The sequence below is a fragment of the Meleagris gallopavo genome, chromosome 6, assembly GCF_905368555.1.
Source record: "Meleagris gallopavo chromosome 6, MGAL_WU_HG_1.1, whole genome shotgun sequence".
Classification (NCBI taxonomy): domain Eukaryota; kingdom Metazoa; phylum Chordata; class Aves; order Galliformes; family Phasianidae; genus Meleagris; species Meleagris gallopavo.
Window position 1 is genome coordinate 50,708,023 of NC_139409.1, and position 16,706 is coordinate 50,724,728.

Genomic DNA, 16,706 nt, shown 5'->3' on the forward strand with positions numbered 1-16,706 from the left:
TTTAGTCAGGGATTAACAGGGTCTGTCTGTTCTTTCCAACTGGCCCATTATCAAAATTGTAGGAGCAACTTACAAGTAAAAAATAATCACTGCATCTTCAGACTCTAACAGTATTGGTATTGACAAATGCCTGTAGAAGAAGTTGCAAATGGGGAAAAAAAAGAGTCAATCTGCTTATCTTTCTAGAGTAAATCTGTTTTTTTCTAGGAATGAAATTTTAAAGGGATGCCAGAATGTCCTAAAAAAGAACCATAGAATCTTAGAATTATTAAGGTTGGAAAAGAAGTCAAAGATCACCTAGACCAACCGTCTACCTACCACCAATATTGTCCATTAAACCATATCCTGAAGTACCACATCTACCCTTTCCTTAAACACCTCCAGGGGCGCTGACTGATCACATCCCTGGGCAACCTTTTTCAACGCCTTACCACTCCTTCAGAGAAGAAATTCTTCCTAATATCCAACTGAACCTCCTGTGGTGCCACTTGAGGCCATTCCCTCCAATCCTATTGCTAGTTTCATAGGAGAAGAGGCTGACTCCCACCTTGCCACAGCCTCCTTTTAGGTAGTTGCAGAGACCTGTAAGGTCTGCCCTCAGCCTCCTCCAGATAAAACATCCCGGTTCCCTTAGCTGCTCCTCATAAGACTTATTGTGATCCTCCACCAGCCTTCCTTGCCCTTCTCTGGACACACTCCAAGGCCTCAATGTCTTTCTTGTAGTGAGGGGCCTAAAACTGACCACAGTATTCAAGATGCAGCCTCACTGAAGCTGAGTATAGGGGGACGATCACCTCCCTGGTCCTACTGGCAACACTATTTCTGATACAAGCCAGGGTGCCGTTGGCCTTCTTGTCTACCTGGGCACATTGGTCAGACAAATGTTGAGCAGTGCCCCCAAAGCATTTTCCTTCACACAGCTTTTCAGCCACTCTGCCCCAAGCCTGTATTTCTGCATGGGATTGTTGTGGCCAAAGTGCAGGGCCTGACACTTGTTGAACTTCATTCCATTGCCTCAGCCCGTTGATCTGGCCTGTCCAGGTCCGTCTTTTGGGCCTTCCTACCTTCAGGCAGATTGACACTTCCCCCCAGCTTGGTGTCATCTGCAGATTTACAGAGTGTGCACTCAATTCCCTCATCCAAATCATCAGTAATGATATTAAACAGGATGGGCCCCAATACTGACCCCTGGGGAGCACCACTCATGACTGGTCACCAGATTGATTTTATTCCATTCACCACCACTGGCCTGGCCACCCAGCCAGTTTTGTACTCAACAAGGAGTGTACCTGTTCAAGCCATGTGCTGCCAGCTTCTTCAGGAGAATGCTGTGGGATATAGTGTCAAAGGCTTTGCTGGAGTCCCACCTGATCCCATGGACTTGTGATAGTCCAGGTGGAGTAGCAAGTCTCTGTTTCCACCTGAATTAAGGGGGATTTATTCTGCTCCCACCCCAGATTTCCAGGTCAAGAGGCTGGACACCCTGAGGATAACTAGTCTGACTATTAAAGACATGTAAAGAAGGTATCGAGAATCTCAGCCTTTTCCTTATCGCCAGTGGTCATGTTCCCCACTATATCCAGTAAAGGATGGAGATTCTCCTATTCTCCTTGGCCTTCCTCTTACTGTTAATATGTTTGTTAAAACTGGTTTTTCTTGTCCTTTACAACAGTGGCCAGGTTGAGTTTGTGCTGGGCTTTAGCCTTTCTGATTTTTCCCCTGCTTTTGCTAGCAACATGCTTGTACTCTCCACATGTTGCCTGTCCCTTCTCGCACAGGAGGTAAGCTCTCTTTTTCTCCTAGAGTCTCATTAAAAAAAAAAAAAAAAAAAAAAAAAGTCAGAAATCTGTGTCGTACAGATAAAATATAGATGTTATTTGTTTTTATTTGGGTAAACTGCTTTCTACTGTTACTGGAAGAGGAGGTCATTTTCTGCCATCCTATGAGACTCGAGTCTTCATTAACATCATTTTCCTTCCCTATTACTTCCATATGCTTTGAACAAGATTTTGTTTCAAATCTGTTAACCAAAATGTAATTGTATCTTACCAGTTCTGTACTTCAGCGGGGAAGAGAATCTTTCCAATTTTCTTTCCAGAGCTGGTACAAAAATACTTACTCACAGAATCACAGAAGTGTTGAGATTAGAATGTACCTCTGGAGGCCTTCTGATCCAGCTAAGTCATCTAAGCTGGGCAGTCCCAGATCACTTAGCCTTTCCTCATAGGAGAGATGTGTGGGTCCCTTAATCACCTTTGTGGCCCTTCATTGGACTCTCTCCACTATGTTTGTACCTGTCTTATACTCAGGAGTCCACAGCTGGACACAGTGCTCCAAGTGTGTTCTCCTCAGTGCTGATTAGTGTGGAGGGATTCCCCCTTGACTTGCTGGCAATGTTTTGCATAATGCAGCCCAGGATACCATTGCTGTCTCATGATCAATTTGGACAAGGTCCTCTGTTTTACTCCAAAACCTGCCCACATTTTAGAGAAGATAATGAAATACAGGTTTCTTTTTTTTCCAGACACGAGTGCCAAGCATTGAACAGTGTAAAAGCAGCCAACCTTTTATGGCTAAGGTACAGGGGCTGTCACTTCTCAGAAAAGAAAGTGAAGAGAAAGAAAATAGCGTTTGATAGTGATTTGGTTCCACCTCCAAAGAGGACAATCTGATCTTAAAATATCACAAGAACTTGCATATTTTCAAAAGTGATTGGTGACTTCTGAAAATGAATTTATCAGTTTTTGATTTCTAAAGCCTTGTTATTTTGCTGGATTTCATTTTTCAAAGGACAAGTGGCCAGTGTGTTCTCTAAACTGAGGATTACTTGAGGCTCTTCAGGATGAATGACCTAAGCATGGGGCATCCACATTCAGGGACTGCCTCTGGAAAATGCTGTCCATTATGAACTAAACTGTATGGGAGCATTGGGTGCAAGTGTTCAGATAATGGAAAACCAAATCATGTAAAATTATCACTATCTTACTGTCTCCAAATCCATTTATTTGAGTTCATTTTCAATTTCAATCTGTATTAGTTTCCATATGGTAAATCTTTTGAGTTTTGCCACGGGATATCTCAGGTCTTAAAGGCTTAACTGTGCTTTCAATACACAGCTTGAAAGTGTCAGAACATTGTTTTAGAGAAAGTGCTTGGGAACTGTGATCATGGACCAGAAGCTGGTCACAGGCTAGTCTTGTATATCCCCAAGTGCAGCATGGTTGGCAGGTGAAATCAGAACAGAGTTTGAATTTACAGATTGTATGAAATATCACTGTATTTGTATGCCTAAGAAGCACAGCTTTCTGAGGAAACAATAGACATTTCCCCTGGCTGATTCCAGCACACGTTCCATGTGTCCACTCAGCTTGGCTGTTGAGAAGTGCTCTGGAAAATGTCAGTGTGTTTCTTGTGCAAAAAGGGTGTCACTTGGTTCCACCTGGCATTACAAAAACAAATGTGCATGCAAGTTCTGATTTACTTCAAGAGTTGTGCCACAAGACAAAATATCAGTAATAGAGGAACGTACAGTTCATTAACTTAACTTTTATTTCCACTTATGGACAGCTCAGTCTTTAGCTAGTGTGTGAGCATGCTCTACCTCACATAAATCATTTTACAGTAGTACATGTCAACAACAGTATAGTGGAAGATTCATTAAATGACAAATTACATTACATTAAAGAAACCTCATTCAGTTAAATGAATGTTTTCTGCTTTCCTTGTATGTGCCCTGATTGGGCAGTTACCCAAGATACCCATACTGTTATGGTAATATAGCTTATTTTAATAAGGCGATATTCAATATATCAATATGTAAAAATAATGTTCCCCTTTTGTAGGGTTTAGACTCTTCAATAGTATGCTGCAGAGGTATAGAAAATGAGAAGAAAATAACGCTTTGGGGGTTATTTGAATTGTGTTTCTCAGATTGTTTATTTATTTGTTTATTTATTTGCAGGACCTATTTAGTAGAATATACTGCTCATTTTAGTTACACATGAAGCTGTTCAAAGTCAGCATTTCTTGAAAATTGGATAACAACAATTTAGGGCTGAACTCCAGACCTCAATAACCCAGAGCGTTATTGCACTGTGAAGACTACTTCTGGCAGTGGGAAAGTTAGAAAACCCTTTTATCTATCTCAGTATTCACTTAGTACAGAAGTCAGCTTCCAGTTTAACACTGACTTTTGAGCTAGACAAACAGCTGTCTTACAGATATCCTACTTTTGCATGCCATAGCAGAGAGATCCTTCTTTCTCGCTGATAGCATCCTCATAGTAACAGATCTGTTTGGATAAAAGCATTCAGTGAGTCATGTCACCAGCTCATGGTCTGTACTGAATTTAGGCAATCTAGGAGCAAGCAAGGATAAGCAACTAATATATTTGCTTTTTATTGTTATCCTAAGGAACAAGTTTGCTTTCCCTATGGGGACATCCCTGTATCTCCAGTTGCTGTAATGTTCCTGTACTTGGAATCCGTACATGTGGAATTCCTTGCCATTAAAACTTAAAATACCACCCTCCGTGTTTCTTCCTGAGGTTTTTGTGTACACATTCTCTAAAAAGCTTGCTGAAACGTTACATGTAAGTTAAAACAGATGTTCTCAAAACCAGACCAGCTGAGGCGGTGTTGACATGTTTCAAAGCATCCAGTGACAGCACCAGTTTTTGATGTTGACATTCCTATCTTCCCTGATGTCACTGGTTATGGTAGCCTGTGCCATGGCTTACCTCCTGGGTTAGCTGTGTGGGATCACGCTGTGAACCACACCAGGAAATTGATACAGATAAACAATATTTTCAGACTGTTCCCTTCTAAGTTAGGACAGAGATGAGAGTGGGAAAGATTTTAATATGTATCTAAAAACTGTGATCAGCTGTTGTGCACTTCATTAGTTCCCCACTACTCAATAGCTGAGGTGTGCTGAACAGCAGAGTTGCCACAAATCGCCAGTCTAGAGGAGGAAAATGCTGACTAAACATCTCTCCATGCTTCCAGTTTAGTTGTACTTACATGCAGCTATTTGAAGTATTTAGAATTTGTGTGGAAAAAAGGAAAAAAGATCATCTGGCCAATTGCATTTAGATCAATAACCACTGCTAGGGCAGAGTTCATTAGATCCCATAGGTATGCTCTTCTTACCATAGACAAGCCTTTGCTTGCTAATATGACATGAATATCTGAAATTCTTGCATTCTCCAAGCCTGATTCCTCAGTGTTACCTAGTAGCTATAGGATGTTTTCACTTGATTGCTTTGAGGACAGGCTGTTTTTATTTACAGGCCTATGCCTTGGGTTCCAAGACCTGTTTCTGTCCTTTGAAAAAGCCAGAGAATCCCACATGCAGCAGTATGTTGTGGCTCAGCCACCAGCTTCATGTTCTTTACTCTTTTATTGCAGCAATTCAGCTTTGTCTCCCTGCCCACGGATGTCCTGGAAATAGAAGTTAAAGACAAATTTGCAAAGAGCCGACCGATTATCAAGCGTTTCCTGGGAAAACTCTCTATGCCAGTTCAGCGCCTCTTGGAAAGACATGCCATAGGGTAATTTTGCTGCTCGTACTTTGACTTGTTTAAGGAGTGTGCTGCCAATTTGAAGTTCCTGGTGATATGCCTTTATAGTTACATAATGATGTTGTGTGGGCATTACTAAACTGAGAGTTGCCTGATGAACAATGTTAGTCTTTATTAGAACGCATAGCACTATGGGCCAAACAGTGATTTCTCTTTATAACCTTATCTGTTACATTTCAAAACGTGAGAACTGGCATTTAGGAAAGGTTTTGTGTGTATCAAATTTTGGCCACAAATCTGGAGAGTGCAATATTTTCAATTTAAACATTGTTTTAGTGCTATCAACAGGCTATTTTCATGTTTCAGAGGATTAACTCTGGGCTAAAATCTTGCCAGATCTGTTCCTCCTCCCTTTAGACAGTGGAAATACTGTAGAAATATACGTTATAGCTGAGTCTTTCTGACCCTCCCCTGCTGCCAAGGAATATCCAGTTCAGATTAGCAGCCCTGCCCTGCATCCCTGCTGTAAGAAGGTCCAGGGAGGATGTGTGCAGCAAAAGTAACATAATTCCAACGTGAGATGGATGGATAGCATGCTGACAAAGCCAAAACATTTGCTCTGAACTTTAAGGTTTAGACCTTCCAGAGCAGGAAGAGAAAGAGTAAGCTACTGAAGAGAGCATAGAAGATGCGGTTGCCAGGAAGGAATTTCTGAAAATTGGATCTCAGTTCAGCTGAACAGCAGGATGATGGGCTTGTTGGAAGTGTTTTTGAACAGCTGGTTCAAAACTGGCAGTGATATTGACAGCTGAATCTACCAGAAGGGACTAAACTACATCCATGTTTCTCAAGTAGGAAAGATAGAGTGGCTTTTTAGAAACCAGATGGAAAAGAACAGCTTGGGGAAAGTAGAGCTTTGTAACTGATATCATTGGCTTCCCTCAACGTGTCATCATCATCTGATTATATCTTCCTATTTTACTTCCTTATGGAAAACACTGTCTATCAAGGGACATACTTTGCCAAGAGCAGTGCCTCCAGCCTGTACCTAGATCTGGCTTAGTTTTGTTACCACAGTGGCTTTTAAATCTCAGGCAAGCTCAATGAGAACACACAAATTCAGAAAGATTATTCATAAATCTTGAGAACATCTCATTTATGTGATTTCCAGTGCATGTGAAACTACTCTAGTAAATATATTGGACCCAACTGGGGACTATGTTTCTTTAAAAGATATATAAATATTACTATTCAGTGAACCCTCTGCACTTAACAAATGCTTTGCAAACATTGATTCAGCCTCATTTTGGGCAACTGGGAAGTTAATCTCTTCTGTAGTTTCATTCTGTTCTGAGGGGTGGATGAAGTGTGGCAAAGGGAGGGACCTGCACAAGGACAGAGTGGAATCATTGATCAACCTTGTCAGGAAGGTGTTCTCCTGATATTTCAGCTTCATAGAGGTAAGAGGGGTGGAAAGAGATGAAGAGTAGTTGTTCAATCAGCTTAAAAAGAGAAGGTGGTAAAGTGGGGACTGATCTGTCCAGAATTTTGAAAATAAGTACAGGAAAGCTGAATTTTATGCAGATGATGAAGGGAAAGAAATATAGAAATGTGAGATTCTGCATAAGGGTAGATATGATCAGGTCAGCAAGGAAGTCTTGTTACAATAGCTGAAGTGGGAGTTGTTTGCTTCCCATGTTGATATTTCCATGCCCATGCTGCAGAGGTTCCATTTCCACCATTCTCTCTATATGTATACATATGTGCTTGTGTATCCTAGAAGCTGATTCAACTGTTCCATTGTAATTGAAGACATTGTCCTCTCCTCTGCCATTTGTTCTTTTGTATGCAAGTCAACATGCCCTCATGGCTGGGTTGAATAGACTCTGAAATTCATTACGTATTTTTGTAGGACACAGCAGCTTTATCTATGGACAGTAGACATTTAGTAGGTTATAGTCTATTGTGACAGTATTTGCTTTCTTTCAGGGACAGGGTTGTAAGCTACACTCTCGGTCGCAGGCTTCCTACAGATCATGTCAGTGGCCAGCTGCAGTTCCGATTTGAGATAACTTCTTCCATTCATCAAGGTAATTCTTAGTCTTAATGCACCCTTTTTCTAGTGCTTTTTTGGCTTTGCATTCATTTCTTCTCAGAAGTCTAGGTTCTCTACTGGCAGCTCTGATACTTTAGGTGCAGTCATGAGCAAAGGAAAGCGCATGGAGTCTCCTGTCCACAGAATGCATCGTGAGTTGCGGTTTCTCCCCTACTTCACCTCAGCTGACAGCTGCTACTGTGTCCTCCTGTTCTTGACTGCTTCATATAGTCTTCCTTGTCACTGGAGAGAAGAGGATGAAAAACTAAGGTCCCATCTACCTCTCTATCATCTGTCCTGAGGAAGTGTTTGGTGGGCTATTATTTGTAGAGTCATCAACATTTGAGCATTTTATAAGTAAAAGTGAATAATCCGATAGTAAGGATGATTGAAGACTTCCTCGTTTTGACTATTGTTAATCTTAAAAAAAAAAAGGAAAAGAAAATGCATTGTTCCCCTTCAGTCATGGTGGTGTCAGTTTGAATCTTGGTTTTGTGTCAATAATAAATAAATAATAAATAATAAATAATGCTCAGGGGCTTTTTTCTTCTCTAAAGTCATGCTGTCTCAGGTACACTTTGTCAAGCCAAAAGCTGCATTAGTACTGTTTCCTAAATTGTGACCTGCCCCTTACTGGAAAAACATGACTTCTTTCTTTTGACTGGTAGATGGGATCAAAAAGCCCAGGCTGTCTGGCATCTGGGAGGAAATCATATCAAAGAAAGAAATCCCAGATTTCAGGGGGTTGATTAGCAATTTGTTAAATTCTCTGTTGCAAAATCTTGTCAGCTTCTGCGTGACAAGAAAAATGTAATTAAAGCATCAGAGAAAGTATCCTTGTCAATACCACGATACTCCTTTAAGCCCACTGGCTTAAAGGGGAGTTTCAGGAAAGGTTATACCTTCAGGTTATATTGCAGGAAGGCAGTATGCTGCATACACATTACCACCATGAGTAAGTCCTGTGATTGTTAAATCTACTGCACAAAGGCTGCCTACCACAAAACCAGCCTTTTTTCAGTGAGCTACTCATTTCACTCTCTGATTTATGTTTTAATTTTTTCAGAATCCAGTGGATGCCTCTATACTCACAGCCAAGCTTCTGATTCTGTCAACATTTTGTATTAAAAGAGTAAGTAATTTCTTTTCCTGTCTCATACAGATGATGAAGAGGTCTCCATTAGTGCAGATCCTGAGCCAGCTGACCTCCAGGAAAGCCCTGTGAACAACCCCACGGAGGAAAGCCTCGGTGAGCCTCCATGCATCAACACGGTGACCTCAGAAAATACAGTTCCAGAAGAGCTAAATGGATACAGTGTGAACAATATTGATAGCCCAGGGGCTGTCAAACCACCCAGGGAAGTCAACCAGAACAACATAAATGAAGAGCTAGCAGGAGATGAGGAGGTTGATGCCGTGCCAGTTCCTGAGCCCCTGGAATCCATCCGAGGAGAAGTGCTGCCTTCTTTAAACACGACGGACCTCACGGAGCAGCTGGGTCTGCTGGCTTGCGTGTCTTCTTCTGAGACTGAAGTTAGGGAAAACAGCAAAGTCAATTCTGGTACTCAGGGAGATGATGGAATATTGAACAGCACAGAAACTTTAGATGTCAATGAGGTGAGTGCAGATGTGTATGCTGACAAAGACCTAGAGAAGAGTCAGGAAGAAGGAGGTGCTTCAGCTCAAGAGGAGGAAGACAGCAAGCTACAGCTGAGGACCACAGCAAAGAGGAAAACAAGGCCATGCTCCCTGCCTGTGTCTGAACTAGAGACAGTTATAGCTTCAGCTTGTGGTGAGCCAGAGACGCCCCGCACTCACTATATAAGAATTCACAACCTGCTCCACAGCCTGCCCTCAGCACAGATGAGCAGTGATGGGGAAGAAGAGCAAGATGCTGGCAACGGCGGGGAGAATGATGAAGAGTCCACAGTCAAGGAGGTGTTGCAGAAGGAGACAGTCAGTGAGAGTGAGACAGTGGCAGCAGAGCCTCCTCCAGAAAATGAGACAGAGGAGAACTTCAGCCAGTGCACAGTGCCTCCCGGGACCTTAGACGAACAACTCTCTGACTTAAATGATGGGCTGGTGGATGGGGAAAACCCCAGGACAGGAAGCGAAAGCGAGTCAAGCTCTAGACCCAATGGTGACAATGAATGTGAGGCGTGCGACACCTCTTGCTACAGCCCCTCCTGCTATAGTACCTCCTGCTACAGCACTTCCTGCTACAGCACCTCCTGCTACAGCACCTCCTGCTATGACAGTAACAATCGCTTCTCCAGCCATACCCGCTTCTCCTCTGTTGACAGTGCAAAGATTTCTGAGAGCACGGTCTTTTCCTCTCAGGATGATGAGGAGGAGGAGAATAGCGCTTTTGAATCTGTGCCAGACTCAGTACAGAGCCCTGAGCTGGACAGGGAGCAAGTGGATGGCTCCTCCCAGTGGCCAGATGAACTAGTAGCTCATGGTGGGAATCCACAACTAGCCACAGAAAGTCTAGACACCCCAATAGCAGGTCCAAGCAGCAGAAGAGAAGGTTAGATCCTGAGAATCAATGCACTGAGCAGCCCTGATTATCTGAATGTCACAGAAGGCATCAGATAATCAAGGTTTCAGATAGCTCATGGCTTATTTCATAAAAACTTGGGGTCTCTGAGTTGGGTGATATTTTAGGGAGGGTTGGATAATTGAGCCTGTCTTTATGTATCTCAGCACATACAGATGGGGATCTGTATATAAGGATTCCTGTAGATATACATGCATCATTATAAAATCAAGATTAGCTGAAGTTATGTGGCAGACCAGCATTATCACATCACCAACCCATTCCTTATTTCCTGGGATTGTTTCATTTCACATATCTGATGTACTGCCATGTCTCTGCTAGACAGTGAGAGGACCAGCTTGTGCTTGTCAAGGGGCAGACATGCTGATTTACTTCAGCTAAGGATCTGGGCCAGCGTCTGTGTATGATATACACAGTCATGTATGTGGAGAAAAGCAAATGTTTTCAAGTTAGAAATGAAATAGTTGCCTCTTACAAAACCTGTTTACTCAAATTTCCCAATAATTTTTTTTGTTTTCAAACAAATCAACATCAAATTTCACAGACTGTAGGGCAACTCAGATTACTTATTTTCTGAGATTTAGCTGTATCCAACAAAATTCTTGTCTTATCTTTCTCTAGAGATAAAATATAATTTAAAAAATCACTTCTGTTTTCACAACATAGATAGTCTTTTTCTTACTCTTTCCAAGCCTCAACATTAAATATATACCTTCGGTAAGTTTTTTTTTACATAGTATGGAATTACATGAAGGGTGGATTTGGTTACTCATCTTCAGTTCACTTATCATTTTTCTCAGGCTGTTGTGGTCAAGGGTAGAATTGCATTCCCACATCCTGAGCCAGCTGTCCCCTGGTATAAGTGACATCAAATTTAAACAGCACTGAGAGAATAACATAATTGGTGATCACTAGGAAACTCCAGCTAAAGCACCCTTGTACCTTTTCACTGTCCATTCCCACTTCATTTACCCCGGTCTTTCACTGCTCTTGCTGAAGGAATGGTGTAAGGGGACTGTTAAGCCCTTGGTTCTAGCCCAAACAATTAATTCTCAGAAGTACAGAGAGAGATAGAAATCCTCAGCAAGGTGGACCTTCCTTGCAGGTGAGGGACTTTGTATACCCAGGAGGACACGAGTGTGTGTGTGCATGAGACTATTCTTACAGAATTGATAGTTGCTTTGGACCATGTGTGTTCTGAGAGCGGCTTTGGGGAGAGGATGTCTTCTGCATACGGACTCAGTATGGCTACAAAATTTTGTCTCTCAACTTTATACAAGGCACAGCAACTTTGCTTTGGCTGGCTGAAAGAGAGAATGTCTGAAGGGCAGCCCTGCTCTTAGCACTCTTTTGGTATGACCAGGGCGTACTTCAGTAACTGTGCGTGTTGATCCATGGTTTGGTGGCTGTTACAAATACAGTAGATGTGGTCACCTGCATCCACTCCAGGTGACTGGCACTACCATGATTCCACTGGTGTAACTGTCATGACTAGGGGAGAGTCAATTATGGTGAGGTAAGTAAAGAAACATAGATAGATGTTCTGGTAAATTGTGCCACAACACCTGTAGAAACAGCACAGATTTTAAGCCTATGAAAGCCAGACTTTTAGCACTGAGTAATAACTTACATAACTCTGCTGTCTGTTCAGAACACACAGCAGATATGACCGTTAGATATGCCTATACAAAGTGTTTTAATGGAGAAATTTAAGATGCCATATGGTAGCATCAAAGCACCTAGAAGAGAGAGTATTTTTGACAAGTATTTTTTCTCACTTCTGGATGGTGTGAGATTTTTTTCAGTTTTATACAAAATTAGTTTCTGCCTTGTAGCTGTTCTTTGTGTATGCTTATTTTTAGGCATTTTTTTATATATATTTGGTAGCAATATGTTATTTTTTACAAACTGTTCTTTCTTAGGATATTAAAATAACACTGATTTTAAAGACAGCTAAACCGGCCAACACAGTTTGGTTCATGTGATTGGTCTGATTTTAATTTTTAAGTGTCTGTTACTAGGATAAATAATCTTGGTTTCTAAGAACAGAATGAGAAGGAATCTGAATTATTTTTATCTTGCAGTTTCCTCATTCTCATAGTTAAGTCTAAGATGAGGAATAGTTTTACTTCCTTACAATAAACTTCTTCGTATCTTAAAGGATTCTATAAAAAATATCTGGATCTTAAGTTATTCCTCTCAAAAGAAAATGAGTTTGGACATTTACTTAGATTTCATTTATTTCATATGCAGATATACAGTATTACTGTTTTCTAAAAACTACCATTGCACTGTCCACTGTGTTTCAGTTTTCCTTCTTCTTTCCTTCTTCTGTATCTCAGGTCTTCTCTCTTTATCTCAGGTCCTGACTATGTTTCACTATCTTTTGTCCTCTTCTACCACCTGTCTCCTATTTGTTTCTGGTCCTTATCTCATTCTCTCTCCTCCCACCCAAGATGAACACTTTGAATTTTGAAAAATATCTGTAGAAGGAGGTGCTCTTCTGCTTTACAGGGACTGCACAATTCTGCCACTCCAACCTATTTATACAGTTGCTGATCCTTTGGAAAAGCAGAGGAAGATTCAAGGCAGATTTTAGCCTCATATTTTGCTGGTGAGAAAAGTTGGAGCCAGGATTTTGCATGTTCCTGTCCAGTTTCTGCAGAAGCTTGAGCTGTACCGTATTTCTCAGAGATCAAGCCTGATTCTTCTCTCGCTTACATTTGTGTGTCTATGAGTCCAGAATCTGGCCCATAATAGATTAACATTGGCTCAAACCTGAGACTGGAGCCCTGACTGCATTATTTTGATAATTCTTTGGTGTGTGAATTGTTATTAAAATAGTGCCTGGGAATAGGAATAACGACAGCTGCAAGTATACCAGGAAAACCTCTGTGACAAATAATCACTTGTTTTACAGTAGCACGTTTTTTGGAACCATGTTGTGAAAACAGTGAATGACTGTCAATATCTTGAATATCTTGTCCGTAGGTGATTGTCCTTTACTCCATAATTCTCAGCCAGTCAGCCAGCTTCCTTCTCTGAGGCCTGACCATCATCACTACCCAACTATCGATGAGCCTCTTCCACCAAGTAAGCTTTAGCATTTTTTAATTTATTACATTTTTTCAGCCTTTCCTGTTAATTCAAACAGTGTAGAGGTCAGTATGTCTTTCTATATAATCCCATCTGTTCTCTATATACTTCCTCCAGAATCCAAGCAATATGGTTTTTTTTTTTTCCCGTATTTGACCCTGACTTCAAGTGTTGTCATGTTATTTTGGACAAACCCTATAAGATCTCTTTGCCTTGATTCATCCTCTTCTTTGCCTACCATGAAACGAAAATTGTAGTGTTCTCCTCATTCCAGACAATACTGTGAGATTGGAATGAATAGGTAATTGTCAGGTGTGCTAGAAGCCTTACAAAAAAGCTTTTGGTTTATCAGCAAAGTACTGTGCTTTTTTGTTTTTGTTTTAAAGTTTGTCTCCAGGTTTTTCTGTAACCTGATTCAAACGTAGTTTGGGATGCACTCCCTGTGCTCAGTCAGCCCTGCTTTCAGGTCCAGCACAACTTTTGCTCAGTCAGGATGCACCAGGAACAAATAGTAGGTCCGAATGACTCTGTGAAAGGTAGCTGACACATGGTGATCCGATCATACTGTTTTTTGATTTGGTGATCAACTTAATGTTCTGCTCATTATGGAAGGAAAGACATCTGCAGTTGAGATGAATAAAAATCAGAGATTTTTAAGTAGAGTAACCGACTATCAGGCTGATAATACGGGACTTTTACCACTGTGTCTACTGCTGAAGATGTTTTCACTTGTCTTAGTACCTTTTCCTTTGTGTACCTAGATGATTACTCCGCTTTTTACATTAGCTCTAACTGCCCAGCAGAGTGCAGTCTGTGCCCTGCAACGTACTGCGAATCAGCTTGCAACTTTAGCACGTGATTTACAACCCCAAGCATGCAGTGCCTCAGAAAAACAACCAGGCACGTAAACAAAGCACTCTGTTTTCTTCACAGCCTGAGGAGGGAACTTGTCCTGTGGTGCCCTTGAAAAATAATTCATCATTTACCAGCCACGCTGTCAGTATTCCGTAAGCTGAATATAGTCCTGATGCTGGCGTCAGCTGCACAGTAGCATGAATGATTCAATGCCTTTAGCCCAATGAAGTCTTATTAGAGTCCCACTGTGGCTTGCCAGTGAATGATGAAATGGGGAATGGTTAGCTCTGTAACAGGAAAATATTTATCTTCCTCCCACTCTTACCTCAGTGGTTTGTGAATAGGGCACATAACCAATTAGGTGACTTAATGATAGGACACTGACACCACCTCAGGTAAACAAAATGTACTGTGGTTCCATGTCCCATATGCATCCGTCACCAATTCAATACACTTCTCCTCTTTCTTGTAACTATCCTTAAAAGACAAGTATTTTTACAATTGATTTTCATGAGTGCTTTCACAACAAGGGTTAAATATATGAAAAGCAGTGTATAGCAACATAGTTTAGAAGTGATATCCCTTTGTAGGATTTTATTGTGTCATCTGCTTATAACATCATTCTACCAATAAAGGCTTGAGACTTTGTATAAAGGCTTTGAAACCTAAGTATATTGACTTTAATGGGAATAGACTCTACTAAGCTAGTTTTATGGGGAAAAAAAAAGTTGAATTAGATAATATCACCTAAGAAGGCAGTGCTAAATGCTCTTAGTGAGATTTCAAAGTTGTTTCAAAAGGAAAGCTATAGTCTTAATCTATAAATATTTCTTTTTCTAGTATCCAGTATCACTGTTTCAGTGCCTTTAATGCCTCTTAATCACAATTAACTTATTCTTGAATGGTACGAAAGGAAAAAACTTCGTATTTTAAGCATCAGTTATGTGTACAAGCCTGACTTGCTTCTTACATGTAACATTAACCTCTTCACATTGTTGAAGATAATGTTGTCAGTGCTGCAAAATCATTCTTGACTGGTTTTACACTGGCCATGGATAATTCTATGGCCAGTCCTTTTTCTGTTTGGAGTAGTTTTCTGAATAACTTCATTTCATCATAACTGCACGACTATTGATACTGGGGAGGAAATTTTGTTTCAGACAGCTTTGTTTGGAAAGTAAGATAGACCAGAGTCATTGTTTATTTAGCAATGTCATAGTGACCAGCTCAAATGTTAAAGCCTATATGAGATTGACAGGAGATTTGCAGAGCTTTTATTGCCTTCTGATGGCATTAATGCTCACCCCTTATTATGCATGTGTTTTCTAGTACTGCTACATGCCCTACAGAACTGAAGCCAAGAAAAATATATGTGCCCTGTTCAGCGCTCCTCTGTGCAAAAGGTGTGGCTGAGCTTGGAAAGGGAAAAACAGCATCTTTACTTTGCCACTCCAGGATTATGGGCCTGCCAGAAGAGGTTTCATCTTCTGGTATAAATCAGAGCAGTTTCAGATGCTGTTGCAAAATATGACTCATCTGATGGAGGGGGATCACTAGAAAACAAACAAGTACTGACCCATCTCCACTCTCTGCTTGAGCATGCTACTTCTGTGAAGGTTAGATTAAGGTTAGTCTCTGTTGTAGTCGCAGTTTTATTTTGCCTGAAAAAGTAACAAAAAGGCCTGAGGAGAATTGGCTGCTTCCTAGATTATCTATGCCCCTGAAGTAGCGTGAAGAGACTTGAGCATAGCTCAGAACCTGAGTCCTGTCTGTCGGTTCACCTGTCAGCCTGTTCATCTCTCTGTGCAGATATCTATCCATCTGTCCACAAATCTGGTATTGTATGCAGCTTCAGTGACTTGTACGACTTACTGGTTGTCTTGTGGGAAGGCAGAAAGTGCACCTGACATCTTTGTGCAACCAAAATACCAGTGCCTTCCACCCTTTAACAGCCTTCCCAGGTGGTGAGAAGAATAGCTCTTCAGCTGATTTTAAAAGCTGTTGCAAGATCAGTGCTTATCTAGGACCTCTGCAGAAGTCCCAAAAGCCACATGACATTGTTCTTAATAGTATAGTATGCCACTGCAACTGTCAGCATGTGGTTTCAGGTGCACAGACACGTTCAACAATGAGTAAAGCAGTGCTCACAGTTAGATAGAGGTAGTTCATGTCTGTACATAATGCTGCAGGATGTCTGATGCATCCTGCAGAGATAGCCATCCTGAAACTGCAATCCAGTCTGCAAAGAAATTTTCACCATAACCTTCAAGCTCTGAAGAAGTTTTGTTACTCTTGGATTTCTAAGGATTGTACTTAGAAGCTTAGGAACTCTGAATTGCATTTAATTAGAGATACACTGCAGGATAGGTTCTGGAGCCAGCAATGCAGAGGGCTGGATTATGAGAAACTCAAGATCTACATTGTAATTGGATAATTTTATTCTTAGTAAGTGTCTATCTGCAGGCTCTGGATCAATATTGATGTCTTCTACATAGACTGATAAGAATGTGGGTGTGAGCATTGCCTATAAATCCCTAATTATCCATTGAGATTTATTATTCTCAGCTTGTCACTGTAGT

General features: G+C 41.1%; 1 protein-coding gene across 6 annotated transcripts in view; it reads left to right on the forward strand.

The window, feature by feature from the left end:
* The window catches only part of HECW1 (HECT, C2 and WW domain containing E3 ubiquitin protein ligase 1), a 237,126-nt gene that overhangs the window by 161,101 nt on the left and 59,319 nt on the right, over window positions 1-16,706 (forward strand). For all 6 annotated transcript variants that reach the window (XM_085226720.1, XM_085226721.1, XM_085226718.1 and 3 more), the window contains 4 exons: window positions 5,409-5,551; window positions 7,511-7,611; window positions 8,779-10,146; window positions 13,168-13,269. In XM_085226720.1, the coding sequence (XP_085082846.1) occupies window positions 5,409-5,551; window positions 7,511-7,611; window positions 8,779-10,146; window positions 13,168-13,269 (1,714 nt within the window). The remainder of the gene's footprint in view (window positions 1-5,408; window positions 5,552-7,510; window positions 7,612-8,778; window positions 10,147-13,167; window positions 13,270-16,706) is intronic.